General features: G+C 38.4%; 1 protein-coding gene across 3 annotated transcripts in view; it reads left to right on the top strand.

Annotated features, from left to right (window-relative positions):
* Positions 1–420: 420 nt before the first annotated feature.
* IHO1 (interactor of HORMAD1 1) overlaps positions 421–15201 on the top strand; it is an 82178-nt gene continuing 67397 nt past the window's right edge. The window contains exons 1-3 of one of the 3 annotated variants that reach the window (XM_069095733.1): positions 4479–4740; positions 8900–8929; positions 12884–13058. In XM_069095733.1, coding sequence (XP_068951834.1) covers positions 8928–8929; positions 12884–13058 — 177 coding nt within the window. In that variant the 5' untranslated portion in view covers positions 4479–4740; positions 8900–8927. Of the gene's footprint in view, positions 477–4478; positions 4741–8899; positions 9063–10275; positions 10400–12883; positions 13059–15201 lie in introns of those variants that run through there. The other 2 variants (XM_069095732.1, XM_069095731.1) reach the window with 2 other exon arrangements.

The raw sequence follows: 15201 nt of genomic DNA, 5'->3' as shown, positions 1-15201 counted from the left end.
TAAGGCTAAAGAAACCACAGAGATCACCTGGTCCAAACCTCTTATTTTTAAAATGAGGAAAATGAGACCCAAAGATGTGAACTGGCCCATCCAACATCATGTAATTGGCAAGTGACTGAGCCAGAATTCAAATATAGGCCTGGCAAATTAATAAATATGAAATTTTGACTGAATTTGCAGATGTTGAATTAGAATACTTTGTACTTTTATACAAAGTCATCAAAAATGGCTCCTCTCAGGAAAGGTTGGTCCTTGTTATGGCGGTAAAGAAAATGTCTTGATGGCAATATAATATAGATACTACTGTCAGAACTTTCCTGATTTCCACAGAATGGGCATTTGTAAATTGTTTTTTAAAAAATTTCTCTATGAGCTGGCTTAATTAATGTACTTTACTTCTTCCTGATAGAATCTTAAGAAATGAACTTTAACGTCTGGAATGTCAAAGAGATGCTCAGTGTTCCCCCGGGCCCAGGGTAAGTTTTTATAAGTACACACTCTGTAGATTAAGGAAGATCTTGTGACTACATTTATTTATTATCTATCCAGGAAGGTTGCATTTATCTAGTAAAAGGTTTCCACTAATGGATGCTGCAGTCTATTGCCACTTATGCCCACAAGGCCTTTCTTACCCTGTCTAGTCTTTTCCTTAAGTTCTATAAGTTTTATATCTGAAAGCAGTAAATCAGCCCATAAACACTTGTTTGAATGCATTTGAGGAGAAAATTTAATTCAATAATTATATTCATTAAACACCTATTGTATGACTAATATTGTTTTAGACACTATGGGCAGATACAGGTATAAGACATGGCCCATGTTATTTAATGACTTTATAGTCCAATTAAAAAACAGTTTAATTCAACAAGATTATTTATTAAGTAATTACTTTGTGTCCAGCTCTGGTTTAAACACTATGAGAAATACAGAAGTGTGACTGTGGTCTCTGATATCTAGGACTTAAAATGAATTGAATGGATGAAAAAAAAATTCTTTATTAAGAGTTTGCTGTTTGTCAGTTTGTCATGTACCCTGGTGATACAAATTCTAGTAAGCAAGGCAATCTCTGACCTCATGGAGCTTATATTCTAATAGAGGAAGACAATACACATAGCTAGAAATTGCTAGAAAGTGGTGTGGGAATTGAGAACAGGACTAAAGTGAAAGCTCATCAATCAGAGAACAGGGTCACAGGAAAAACAATTGAGGAAAAAGTTTCATTCAACAATCATTTGCTAAATACCCACATTGTTCCCAGGCTTGTACTAGGTACTATGGAGCATAACGAGGATATATGTGTGTGTGTATTATATATATATATGTATGTATGTATGTAGATGTATATATTGTGTGTATGTATGCGTATATATGTACATATGTATGTATGTATGTATGTATATGACTTGTCCCTACTATTGAGGAGCTTACTGTCTAGTTGGGTAGATAAGATATAAACACATAAAACAATTAGCACATAGCATCATAATATAGTTATATAGTTGTATGGAATTATATGGGACAACTTCTAAGTACTTTAGGAGTTCATAATAGCCTTTAAATTGGACGAGTTAAGTGTTGTCCCAACACTTAGTTATCCCAGCTTGTGGGCTGACTAGAGAAAATTTTTCAAGCCCACTTAGAGAAAGCAGTTTAACCCTGAGCACATACTGGTATCTACAAGTTTATGTCCTTTATCAGCCTTTCCTAGCTTCTGGTTTGGGTGATGGGTGAGAAGATGTACCAGAGATGGAGGAATAAATTTCTGATTGTCTTCCTGTATGACTATTCACGGAGTGTTTTCTTTTTTCCAAACACTTTCTTGAAGATTCATTATTAATTTAGCAGAAAGCTGGAGCTTTGTTCTCTTTAAGAAAAAAATTGCAGTTACTATTGAGAATGGAAAAAAAATTAAATGTCTTCATTAATTTCAAAACTAACTTAAAATGGAAATAAAACGTGATTCAAATTGACTTACTAATCTGCTTTTTTTCTAGTCAAACTAATTATTAACTGTGGCCTCGTGCAGGGAATCACAAAGATCTATTTTGACCTATTATTATGTGACTTTCCATATATATGTATATATACACATATGTAAATACACACATATACATACATACTTATATCTGTCTTTCCAGAGTGGAGTGTTGTAATGGGATTGTAAATTTATGTTGCCATCTTTCTAAGATTGTATTGTGTAAGATCTTCCCTGCCTCTAGGTTAAGTGCACCTGGAGCCTGTGGTGGGAGGTTTCTTTTTCAGGAGATACTTTGTGATTGGACAGTGGGTCAAGAGGGTTGTGACATTCTCTGAGCCAGGAGAAGGCTATACAAAACTTGATGTGAGGCTTTGCATTGGGGCTCACTTTGAAAAGTGTTGTGTGATTTGACCAGATGAGACTCTGGGCAGCTGTTGAGAGCCCCCTGGCTTTGAAAACCCAGATGTTGATGCTTCCCTCTCTGGTAACTGACTAGGTATGGATGTAATGGTCGGACAGTTGGAGGCCTGTCTGCTTGATCTGTTTGTTTCTCTGTCTTCTTATAATTTCTGCTTGTAACCTCTGTATACTCTGAAGTTCGGGGTGCTGACCTTTTCCCCCTGAACTAGGTAAATGATATGTTTGATTGATTAAAGCAAGATTGTTAATCCATTTTGAGTTGCTTTCCTTTAGAAAAACAGATCTAAAACCTGTGTTGGCAGCCACCCTGGGGTGCTTGCTGAAACAAGTGTGTGTCCTCTTGTTTTTGTTGTAACTCATCATTATTGTTCATTAATGACATAAAAGATCCTTCTTGCTTAGGATATGTATTATGTTTATATACTACTCAGTTATTTTAAAATTTTTACTTTAAAGATGAAAGATATTTGTGAGTTATTTCTTGGGCTACTGATTTTTAAAATAGTTTGATAGTACTCTATAGCCCAAATTGTTTAGATTTCTCTTCAATCTGACATTCATGTTCTTTTATTTGCCTTGACCTATATAGTATGCAGTCTATTATATTCAAATGGAATTGACATTAATTTTAGCTCACATTTTATTAATACTTTTTGGGAAAAAATTAATACTTGGGAAAGTAGATAGAACAAGTATTATATCCTTTAAATAAGTAATGGAAACTGAGGCTTGGAAAATTTATGTGACTTGCCTATCTACCTAGCATATGATGGAATCAGTCTGTCCAGCAGAACTCCACTGACTTCCACTATATAGTATCCACTGTGCTAATATTGCTCATGTCACTCTAAGAGTTAAGAGAGTGAATAATAGAAGAGTGCAAAATCATTATAGTAGAGATAATGAATTCCGTAACCTTCCACAGAAAGTGATGCAGGTTTCAACAATTGATTATTCCTTGGCCAAGTATCTTTCTTCTTCTGTGAAATGAGAAGGTTGGACTAGATGATAGCTGAAGTCCCTTCAGCTGTAAGTGTGTGCTATGCAAAATGTAGGTAGACAGGAAACATACTAGGACAGAAGTTTTTAATATGGGATAATTATGGGTTGTAGACGTTTTAAAAGTCAATAAAAACCAGGCATATTCAATCATCCACAATCTTTTCTTTATTATTTTATTTACCTGTTTTTTGAGGTTGTATTTGAGGGAAGGGGGTTTGATCTTTTTTTTGTTCTTTTGAACTACCTTCCCTTTGTTCTTCATTTTTTTTTTTTTGTTTGCCTTTTGGAGGGCAATTGGGGTTAAGTAACTTGACCAAGGTTACACGGCTAGTTTTTTTTTTTTTTGTGTGGGTGTTAAGTGTCTGAGGCCAGAACCGAACCCTCCCGACTCTGGGGCCAGTACTTTACTCACTGCACCACCTAGCCACCCCTGTTCTTCATATTTTTGAATATTTGTACATATCCTGAGTTAAAGCAAAATTTATTTATAAAAATAAAAAAAATACACAAAAAAACTATCTGTGTACACAAAAACAACTAGCCATGTGACCTTGGGCAAGTCACTTAACCCCAACTGCCCCTTCAAAAAGCAAAAACAAAACATTTGAACTTTAGTATGTTGTTACAATATTATATGAGTCACATATGATAAATGGACAAGAAACAAGAAGCCATTATAGGGAACAGTACATTACTGTATGAAAATCTTGAGAAGACAATGTACTGTGCTCCTTTAGTCCCTAAAGTTTAGGAACCATGTTTTCGAAGATGACAATGGTCCTATGTGAGATATGCTGGTGTTACTAGAAGTACTAATTAAATTTCTCTGTCAAGATGAAGGGTTAATTTCTACCCTTTATAATGATATTGTCCATGGCCTATAGATTTTCCTTTGTGACCCTGGTATGACCCCACCATCTGTGTGTGCTTATAGACTCCAGGAACTAGCCATTCCTGGACCTCTTTGAACTCTGTGAGGACTGGCTATCCACCCAGAGTTTATTTAGTAAGTAAAGATCTTGGCCGCAGATGTTGGGATGTTTACCAAGTATGTTCACATCCTTGACTTGGCCCGCTCCCCCTGCTTGTCCTATATCCGATCAGCAAACCTTGAGTCTTTGTCTCTTTCTTCTGACTTTATTGGTTCTTTTCCAACTCACTTGGCACAAAGCCTTCTTTGTCTAAACTCCTTAAAAGCTAGTTAGTGAAAAACCCAATTCGGAATCTTACCCATGGAGAGGGTGCTCTGCCTGGGACCTTCCTATTCGGGACTCATAGGCTGAAACCCAGGATTCCCCAGCAGCAGAAAAAAAGTGAAGAGTTGGTGCTCTTCCAAATTGGTGATGTTTTCTCTTTCATTTTCTTCTATGCTTATAGTGATACTTTTAATCTTACTAAGCTTATTAGTACTGTTGTGTTGCGTATGTAAGAAATGTTCTTTGCCACTCTTTTTCCTATAATAAACTCCTTTTAATCATTAGTTTTGTTGAATACGTGTCATTTTGTGGGAGCAAATCCGATCCTTAATCAGACAAAACTGATCCTTAATCGGACAGAATTGGCGTCACGAACAGGATTCGCTGCACAAAATGCCATTTTTTAAGAAAACCATTGAATGCATGAAACCCTCTTTGATACCAGGATGGGAAGAATTACCCTATTCTTCCTTAGCCCAAGTATGGGCTCAGGGGACAGGTCCCTGCCAAGACTGGGGAAACCATATGAGACATGGAACTCCCCCGCAGGTAACAGAATGTTTGCAGAACATACCAATAGAAAAAGGGAAAGAATTAGCAGGGATATGTAGGAGAGGATGGGCTTTATTGACTGCATATAGGGCAGTGTGTAGAGATAGGGATAAGAAAGTAGAAGAAAAAGTACAAATGGAGAGGGAATTGTCAGAATTACAGGGGTAATTGTCTATGTATCAGTGTCAGAATTTCATTTTGGGAGACCAGGTGAGGAATTACCAGGCTGTAGCTGAGAAAGCTGCAGTCCGAGTGGCACAATGTAAGTACAAGAATCAAGGTGAATAAGAAAAAGGTTCGTGCTATAATTGCCTCTGCTAGTGTGGAAGGGACCCTGATAAGTGGGATGGAGACATATGGGATGAGTCGGAGCATGAAGGAGGCTGGGAGGACATCAAGTTCTTCATGTAGGGGAAGAGGTGCAGCCAATTCAAAGGTGCAGAGTAGAGGAAGGGGATCGTGGGAGACAAAGAAACAAGAATGTGACTGAGGATTTTTCGCAACAAGAGATCACTGATTTGCTTGCTCTCTTCTCCCAAACATCTGGAGAACCTTCACTTAGGTGGCTAGTACGGCTCCATGATGGAGGTGCTGGGGGTGTGTGGTTAGACTCTAAGGACTGTATGAAGTTTATGAGTCTGACCTCAAACCCCTTTGTGCAGCAAGCTTTCAGAGACTGGTCCCATGCTACAGATGGGCAGGGAGGGCCTGCAAACACCTCCCTTCTGGAAACAGTGGCTAAAGGATTGAAGGCTCAGTACCCTGACTCCTCTGTGTGGCCGAATTCTCATAGACCTTGGTATTCTTTTTTTTTTTTTTTAAAGCAATTGGGGTTAAGTAACTTGCTCAAGGTTACACGGCCAGTTATTTCTGGGTGTGGTGCTGAGTATCTGAGCCCGGATTTGATCCAGGTCATCCCGACACTGGAGCCAGTGCTCTTACTTGCTGAGCCACCTGGCCACCCCTAAGCAATTGGGGTTAAGTAACTTGCTCAAGGTTACACGGCCAGGTGTTTCTGGGTGGGTGCTAAGTGTCTGAGCCTGGGATTCGATCTCTAGGTCATCCTGACACTGGGGCCGGTGCTCTTACTCGCTGTGCTACCTGGCCGCCCCTGACCTTGGTATTCTTTAAGGGATAGGATTCAAAGATTGAAGGAGGAGGTGATGAAATCGGCTATAATGGTGGGAGATGTGGAGACCCCAGTACTGTCATTGCATCGTGCATCACTTGTCAAAGTCGCTCCTGCCGCTTATAAGCATATTATACTAACATTGTTGGTGGCCTCTACAGGCGAATCTTTGGGGACTATAATAGATAAAATATCACAATTAGGAGATTTAGGTGAGTTTGGTTTAGGGACCCCTAGTGCGAAGGAACCAGGAGAGAGAACCAGGGTTAATTACCAGAGAACTAATAAAATGATTAGAAAAGACTTGTTTACTGCCCTGCTGAAAGCTGGAATAAAGCGGGAGGACATTGATGGAGTTCCTACATCTGAACTGAGTAGGCTGTACAGGGAAAGATTAGGGAGAGAAGCAAGGGAGGCCAAACTGAGCGTTGTTCCCAGTGCTCCCCCTTCTCCCCCTGCTTCCCATTTACCCTTCCTTGAAGCACTTGCAGGGAGAATAGGGAGAAGGCCAAGCCCCTGAGGTTTGGTTAATGTGAAGAGATTATAGGCCTCATGTAAAACTCATTATATTTTGGAAAAATGGATCCTCCACTATTGCCAATGCTTTGATCGCTACAGGGGTGGAGGCCACTTAAATCTATGGGAACCCATCTAAATTTAAAAAAAGAATTCCAATCACCATTTCAGGAATAGGGGGTGCTGAAGTTAAAGCAGTACAAGTTAAATTGGAAATGAAAATAGGTCAGTTTCCATGGAAGGAATACTCTGTAGTGATAGTTCCCATCCCCAAATACATTATTGGAATAGATATATTGAGAGGAATGACAATTAAATTACCTGAAGAACAATACCAATTTGTTGTTAGAAAGCTCCAGGTGGCTTCTATTTTAGTAGGAAAATTTAAAATGCCCCCTGTTATCATCCCCAAACCTAGTATGGTGGTAACCATGAAACAATATTGTATACCTGGAGGACAAGAGGAAATAACCCAGACTATTAAGGACTATGTAGAGGCAGGAGTGTTAGTGCCCACTACCAGTCAATGGAATAATCCTATTTGGCCTGTTAAAAAATCTGACGGTAGTTGGAGAATGAGGGTAGATTACCAACAACTGAATAAGGTTACTCCTCCTTTATATGCTTCAGTCCCTGATACAATAACATTGATTGAGTCACTACAAACATGTCCCGGAAAATGGTATGCAGTTATAGACCTTGCAAACGCCTTTTTTACCATCCCAGTATATCCTTCTCAATGGGATCAGTTTGCTTTCACGTGGCAAGGGAGACAGTATATTTTCACCAGACTTCCACAGAGGTACTTATACAGCCCCACTTTGTGCCACAGGATAGTAGCTATGCATTTGGATGAACTGAAATGGCCAAGTATAAAAATTACTCACTACATTGATGATATAATGATACAGGCTTCAACCAAGGAAGAAATTGAAGAAATACTCCCCAAGCTTATTGACCACATGAAGGATAAAGGATGGGAGATAAACCCTGTTAAAATACAAGGTCCGCACAGTCGGTAAAATTTCTGGGCATTATTGGGAATGAGGGTCATAGAGAAATCCTACCAAAAGCCCATCAGAGAATATTGGAATTCACTGCTCCTAGGAATAAGAAGGAAGCACAGAAATTCATTGGGCTGTTTGGATTCTGGAGAAATCACATCCCTCATTTAGGTCAAATCCTGCAGCCATATACAAGGTGACTCGAAAGAAATATGAATTTGAATGGGGGAGAGGGAACAAGAAACATTCAATGAAGCAAAATTGGCTATACAGTTAGCATTAGATCTTTGACCTATGCAGGATGGGCCAGCAGAATTGCAGGTAACTGTGCAAAATGACTGCAGACTGGAGTCTCTGGCAAAAGCTAAATGGGAAGAATGTGCCTCTAGGATTTTGGTCAAAGAGATTGCCCCCTGCAGGAAAAAATTACACCCCCTTTGAACAACAATTGTTAGCAGTATGCTGGGCCTTAGTGGATATAGAGCATTTAACTTTGCATCATGATGTACTATTATGGCCCGGTATTCCCATTATGAGTTGGATTATGGGCACACTTGCTTCCCATAAGATCGGGCATGCACAAAAAGCCTCTATTATAAAATGGAAATGGTACCTTCAAAATAAAGCTAAATCTGGAAAGTATGGTGTTTCCACATTACATGAAACAGTGATGGAATTACCAAATAATGAGGTAGTGATTCCCCCTCCCAAAATAGAAAAGAAACTGTTATTTGGAATCAAGGATATGGATCCTTATCGCCTGATCAGAAACAGCATGTGTGGTTCACCGATGGCTCAGCTAAGTATTTGGGGCAAGAAAGATACTGGAAAGCTGCATCTTACAATCCCCTTACCAAGATGGTATTGGAAACGACTGGATGGGCAGAGCTTGTGGCCGTGTGTTAGGCATTGAAACATGAACAAGGGTGTTAATATCATATATTTACTGACTCCTGGGCTGTGGCCAATTGGTTAGTAGTATGGACGCCTATTTGGAAGGAAACACAATGGCTGATAAGAGGAAAAGAAGTCTGGGGAAAAGAGTTGTGGAAAGAAATGTGGGAATGGTATTCATATATTAACGTTTCAGTTTTTCATATAGATGCTCATGTGAAGAATGAAACTCTGGAATGTAAGTATAACACCTATGTGGATGGATTGACTAAAATAGACAGTAACAAGATACAAGATGAGGAGGAATATCACGCCATAGCCCAATGGCTCCACGCAACTGCAGGACATTTGGGGCCGCAGGCCTCTTACAGGTGGGCACTATCATGAGGAATGAATATTCCTCTTTCTACTTTGAGAGACATCACAGACAAATGTATACAATGCCAGTTATACAAGGAAAAACCAATTCCTCGTACGATTACAGGAGAAATTGGCTGAGGGAATTTTCTTTACGGGCTCAAATATGGCAAATAGATTATATAGGCCCCTTACCCATAAGTCAGGGGTGCCAATATGCCTGCACTTGCATGGACACCTATTCTGGGGTGTTAATTGTTTTCCCCTATAAGAGGGCTACTCAGAAGAATACTTGCAAAACTCTTGATATAATATCATTGTATTATGGGACTCCTATGCAAATCCAAAGTGATAATGGCTCCCACTTTAAAGGTAAAGAAATTGATGCTTACTGTGCATATCATAATATTGAATGGATATATCATATTCCTTACTATCCCCAAGCCGCAGGCCTATTTGAAAAGATGAATGGCCTGCTTAAAGAAAAGCTGATTAAGTTAGGAGAAAACTCTTTAAAGAGATGGAAAGAAAACTTGTTTGAAGCCCTTCAACAATTAAACAACTGACCCTTAGCCAATGGGGGAGGGACCCCCCTGTCTAGAATGATGACACCCAATTTACAGATAAGGGCTTTACGAGCTCAAGAAGCAATTATCAAATGGTGGCCCTTCGATTCAGCCCTAGGAAAGAAGCCTTTCCACGGGTCCCCCATAGCAGCAGGATATGACTTGAAATCTATTGTGGACATACAATTGTTACCTGGGAAAGTAGGAATATACCCAACTGGAATAGCAGTAGAAATTCCTACTGGATTTGTGGACAATTACTCACAAGGTCCAGCATGGCTGTTAAACAAATTGTAGTGGCTGGGGGAGTTATGGACAGTGATTATAGGGGAAAAGTCAAAGTTTGCTTACAAAATCTTGGTAAAGAACAATATTTTTATGCTGGCACTAATATTTGCCAACTGGTAATCATACCCCATATGATTGTTCAGTGGAAACAAGTAGACCACCCCCCTTCTAAAACCACCAGGGGAACAGGTGGATTTGAGCATTCCAACATTGTGGTTGGATCTGAAGTATGGGTGAAGTCACCGAAGACTGGGCTGTCCAAGGCCATGGAGATTGTATCTGAGGGAAAAGATAATACAGTTATAATATGTTATTCTGGTAGTGATCAGTGGCATCATGTTCCATTAACCCATATGTTTTCTCGTGAATAAAGTGCACCGCAGGCTTGTGGACAGCTTTCCTATATGTAACTGCTTGGACTCCAGGGTCTCCTATACAGCCGAATGGGACTCTCATTCGCTTGAGATGGAGGAACAGAACAGATGCGCGACAACAGGGTGATTACATTTGCCCGGCCAATGAGAATTGCAATATAGCTAACTGGACAGTGAATAACGCCACTTTTTTTTTTTTTTAAAGCAATTGGGGTTAAGTAACTTGCTCAAGGTTACACGGCCAGTTATTATTTCTGGGTGTGGTGCTGAGTATCCGAGCCCAGATTTGATCCAGGTCATCCCGACACTGGAGCCGGTGCTCTTACTTGCTGAGCCACCTGGCCGCCCCTGAATAACGCCACTTTTTACAAGGCTCCTGCACCCATCTTCGGGATACTAAAAGGCATTTATCCTTTGAACTTGACTATGAGTACATTAGTGAATGTTAATTGTTGTATAACTACCTTAGGCTTCACTACCCCTGAGTCAAGATTCCAGACCCTCCAAGATCGATTGAAAGAAAATTGTACTACTTGTAATATACATAACTCCTCAAAAATCCTGGAATTGAACGTTACTGAACATCATCAATACTTGTTTTGTACCAATGCTACTTACTGCTAGTACTCATAGAACCATATGGGTACAATATTTATTGTTATTGCCAAAGAAACCCCCTTTACCACACCCACCTTCTATTGTTAGAATCCCCAAAAGCTGTAAAAATGTATCCAGTAATTATCATAAGAATGTAATTCATTATACTGTTAGTTTTCCTGATTTGAAGGAATGTAGTAGAGTAAAAAGGGCATGGTATGACACCTTACTTGGTGGGGCCGGAACTGGTTTGGGTGTAGTAAACTCTATTGATCTTGAGACTCTGGCCAACAGACTGCACAGTGCTGGCCAAGATGTTTCTCAAGCCTTGACTATTAATGCACGATGGTTGCCCACGACGATCCTGCCCCATCAACACACCCTAGAATTCCAAAAACAGTTCTTTCATGTTTTCAATACTTCAGCCAGTGACATAATTCGGTTTGATGCTAATGTATCGACCCTATACAGTTGGACTAAATGTTCATTACAGAATATGTATATGTTAATACAAAAGGAGAATGCTCAGAGATTTCTTGTCAATAGTGGCTGGGATATGTGGATATCTTTACTGAACCATTATTTGCCTAAAGACCATTGGATGTCCCGTGAAGTAAAGACCCCAGTATGCACAGATACAGCTTGCACTGGCACATTGACCCATTACAGAATACGAACCTGGACTGTGATGTATAATTTCCATGTAAAACCTTTTATTCTGTTTGATTACTTTGCTTTGCCACATGTACTAGGAGCTTATATAGATAATACTAATGTAACTCACACTCTAGATGATTGCATTGTTGCTGATAAAGGAACTATATGTGGGAGAGTTACCAGACAGATGGAGCCCTGTTTGTTAACCCACTCCTCTAACCTATGTGATTTAACTCTCTATCCTGTAGCTAACTTTTCTATGTTATATGAAGTGGATGTTCAGTACATTTGTATAGTGTCTAATGACCAGAGTGATTTGATGTCCGTAGGCCTACTTGCTCCCTATGCGGGATGTTTGAAGAATGTTTCGTTTCTCCAGTGGCAGGGAGATGATTTCTACTTTTCCCCTGACACAGTGGATGATGTGATTGTTTCTTGGGTACCCAAATCTCTCTCTCTCTCTCAAACTTCTCTGTCTTTAAATCCCTTGATGAAACTCCTAAACCAATGGACACAACTTTGGCAACTGTTAGATAAAAATCAGAGAGCTCTCAATGAACATCGAATACAAATCCACATAGTTGCTGGTAAATTAGTTGGTATATCACATTTAATAACTACTGATACTAATCATCATTGGTATGATTTTTTGTTTCAATCACCTACTGCATCTAAGTATTTTACTTCCTTAGCTATTCCCATATTATTACTATTATTCTGTTTATTCTTTTTATTTTTCTGTAATTGTTATATGTTTTATAAGATTAAGAGCATATGTTATAGAGTTATCCCATTAGTAGGCACTGCATACAAGAAAGTTATTCTACAACAGTACCAGGAATTCTCTTGATCTTTAATAATGCTTATTGTAGTCACATTGGTGATAGTTTAATCTTAACTGACACCTAGTAGAATGCTGGTGGCACCATTCTAAGGGTGATGGTAGGCAGTGTGACAATAAAGACTGAAATGGTTGTCTGCAAATTAGAAAGATGATATAATAGTGTGGCAAGAGTATTGAATTTGGAGCCTGAAAGAACTCAGCTATAGACTTATCATAGCCTGTATAGAATGTGAGCTCCTTGAGAACAGATTGTTTTTTTTTCTGTTTGTATTGCTATAGCATTTAGCATAGTGTTTTACATGTAATAGGTTCTTAATAAGTACTTTTTCATTCATTCATTCATTCATTCTATAACCTCTGGTGAGTCATCACTTTATAAATCATTTTTTTAGTCCATAAAATAAAGAGCTGAATTCAACAATCTCTAAATCCTATGACTCTAGAATTTATTTGCCTCAAAATATCTCTTGACTTGAAGCATATTACTCTTTATTTTTACATTATTCTAGGACCAATAAACCATCTAGTTGGAATAACAATCTTAATGATTACTCCAGCCTCACTGATTCCCAGTTCCTCTTTGGGTCCCAGTTCTGTCCGGAGAATTCACAATCATTTTCAGCATCTTTGGACTTCAATGCCCACTTGAGACATGCCAAAACTTCACAACAGAACTCTGAAGATGTGAGTGTGATTTACATAATTTCTTTGCAGTCTTTTCACCATTCTTAAGGAAAGTAGGATGTTTAAAAAAACTGTCTAAATATGTCTTAGGAGGTGGACATTTCAAAGGATAATATTTGAAGAGAGTTTATAATAGATGGGTAACTTGCTTAGTTAGATATAATGGGAAAATAATTTGTTTTTGCAGTTGTTTTGGTTACTTAACTAATATTAATAATGGAATTGTTCCAAGTATGGTTGGGCTTCAACCTTTCTTGGGGAAAGTCAAATGTTGTATCATTTTTTTCTGAGACCAGTAATGTAATTTTGCTTATTAGATTTTGCAGAGGGGAAAAGGCTTATTGTGAGGTGTTTGGTTACATTGTAATATACATTTTTCGTTTTGACAGCACATTTTTTGAAGAAACTCCAGGTGATTTGTAGAATTGGTTAATGCCTCCTTCTAAAAGATTCACTTAAAGATAGTGAATGTTCAAAGGAGATAAATAAGATATAGCACAATCAGAGATTTGCCCATTTATGTTATGTGACTCAGCACCTATACCAGGAATAGCTTCTAAATCTCTTTAATCTTTAATCATTGTTAATTAGTCTCTTTTCCTGCTCCCCTGGTGTTTACTCTTGCTCTGATTAGAGAGAGAGAGAGAGAGAGAGAGAGAGAGAGAGAGATGATGATGATGCAATGGAAATAACTCTGGATGTGGTTTCAGGAAACCTGGGTTCAGTTTATTTGCTCTACTATTTCCTGAAAAATACTTTCTGAGGAAAGTACTTTGTAAACTTTAAAGCCTGATAGAAATTTGAGTTATCATTTATTAGGATTTCAATGCTAAAATTGAGGCCCAATGACCTGAAAAAGTTAATGCACTTCTCATTGTGTTTAGACTTTGAGTTTGGGTTATGAAAAACAAATTTGTCAGCTATGTATGTCATTGAGATGTTTTTGACAGAGCCCTATTTAGCACAATTACTGAGTTGCATCTGAGCAGCAGCAACTAAAATTAAGTTAATTTGCGAAATGTAAACTTCCACCTTCCCTAACACTTAGGAATTTACTGTTATTTCCTTGAAATATATGCAGTTGGCATTAAGCCATTTCATCTGAAAGATTTTTACATCCCTTAGCACTGCATTAGAAACTTCTCTAGGTAAAGAGAGCTTCATTTCATTAAAAAACAAACAACTTTTCTTTTTTTCAGTTAACAAGCATTTCTTTTTTATTCCTTTTACTGCTCCTTCAATCTACACACACTCCCCTTACTCTAGCTAACCCCTTCATTTGAAGAAAAGAAGAAAAACAAAACCCTGTTACAAATATGTAAAATCAATTGAAATAAATTCACACACTGATCATGTCTAAGGTATGTGTCTTTTTCTGCATCTTGTTTATCACCACTTTGTAAGGAGTTGTGCAGCATGTTATATCATAGGTTCTCTGGAATTATAGTTGGTCACTGTGTTGATTAGAGTTCTTATTAAGATGCTTCAAAGTTGTTTGCCTTTGCATTGTTTTTGTACTTTATAATTGTACTTCCCTCTGCATTAGATCATATAAGTCTTATTTCTTTTTTTTTTTTGCTTTTTGGAGGGGCAATTGAGGTTATGTGACTTGCCCAAAGTCACACGGCTAGTAAGTGTTAAGTGTCTGAGGTCAGATTTGAACTCAGATCCTCCTAAGTCCAGGGCCAGTGCTCTATTCATTGTGCTACCTAGCCACCCCCTGTCTTCTTCTTTCTTATGGCCTAATAATATTCTATTATATTCATATACTGTGTTTTGTTAAGCCATTCCCCCACTGATGGGCACCTCCTTAGTTTCCATTTCTTTGCCAGTATAAAAGAGCTTGCTGCTATAAATATTTTTGTATATAAGAATCCATTTCCTCTTTAATTTCTTGAGGTATAACATAATAGTATCACTGGGTCAAAAATTATGCACAAATTATTGCCTTTTTTAAAAAAAATTTTTAGTGCTTTATTAACTTCTGATTTACATCATTCGTTTCCGCCAAATTTTCTCCCTGTTTTTCCCCTACCCACCGCCCCAAAATAGCAGTCCCACAGGATATCCCCTCCTCCAATCTGCTCTCTCCCATATTTTCTCCCATACCCCTTTCGACTTTTTCAGTGGATCTCTATGCCTC

This window comes from Petaurus breviceps, unplaced genomic scaffold (genome assembly GCF_028583685.1).
Source record: "Petaurus breviceps papuanus isolate PSGF00001 unplaced genomic scaffold, PetGlider_PUasm1.0 227, whole genome shotgun sequence".
In the NCBI taxonomy this organism is placed as follows: domain Eukaryota; kingdom Metazoa; phylum Chordata; class Mammalia; order Diprotodontia; family Petauridae; genus Petaurus; species Petaurus breviceps.
The sequence above is the reverse complement of the archived record's forward strand: the minus strand, read 5'-3'. Positions and strand labels throughout refer to the sequence as shown.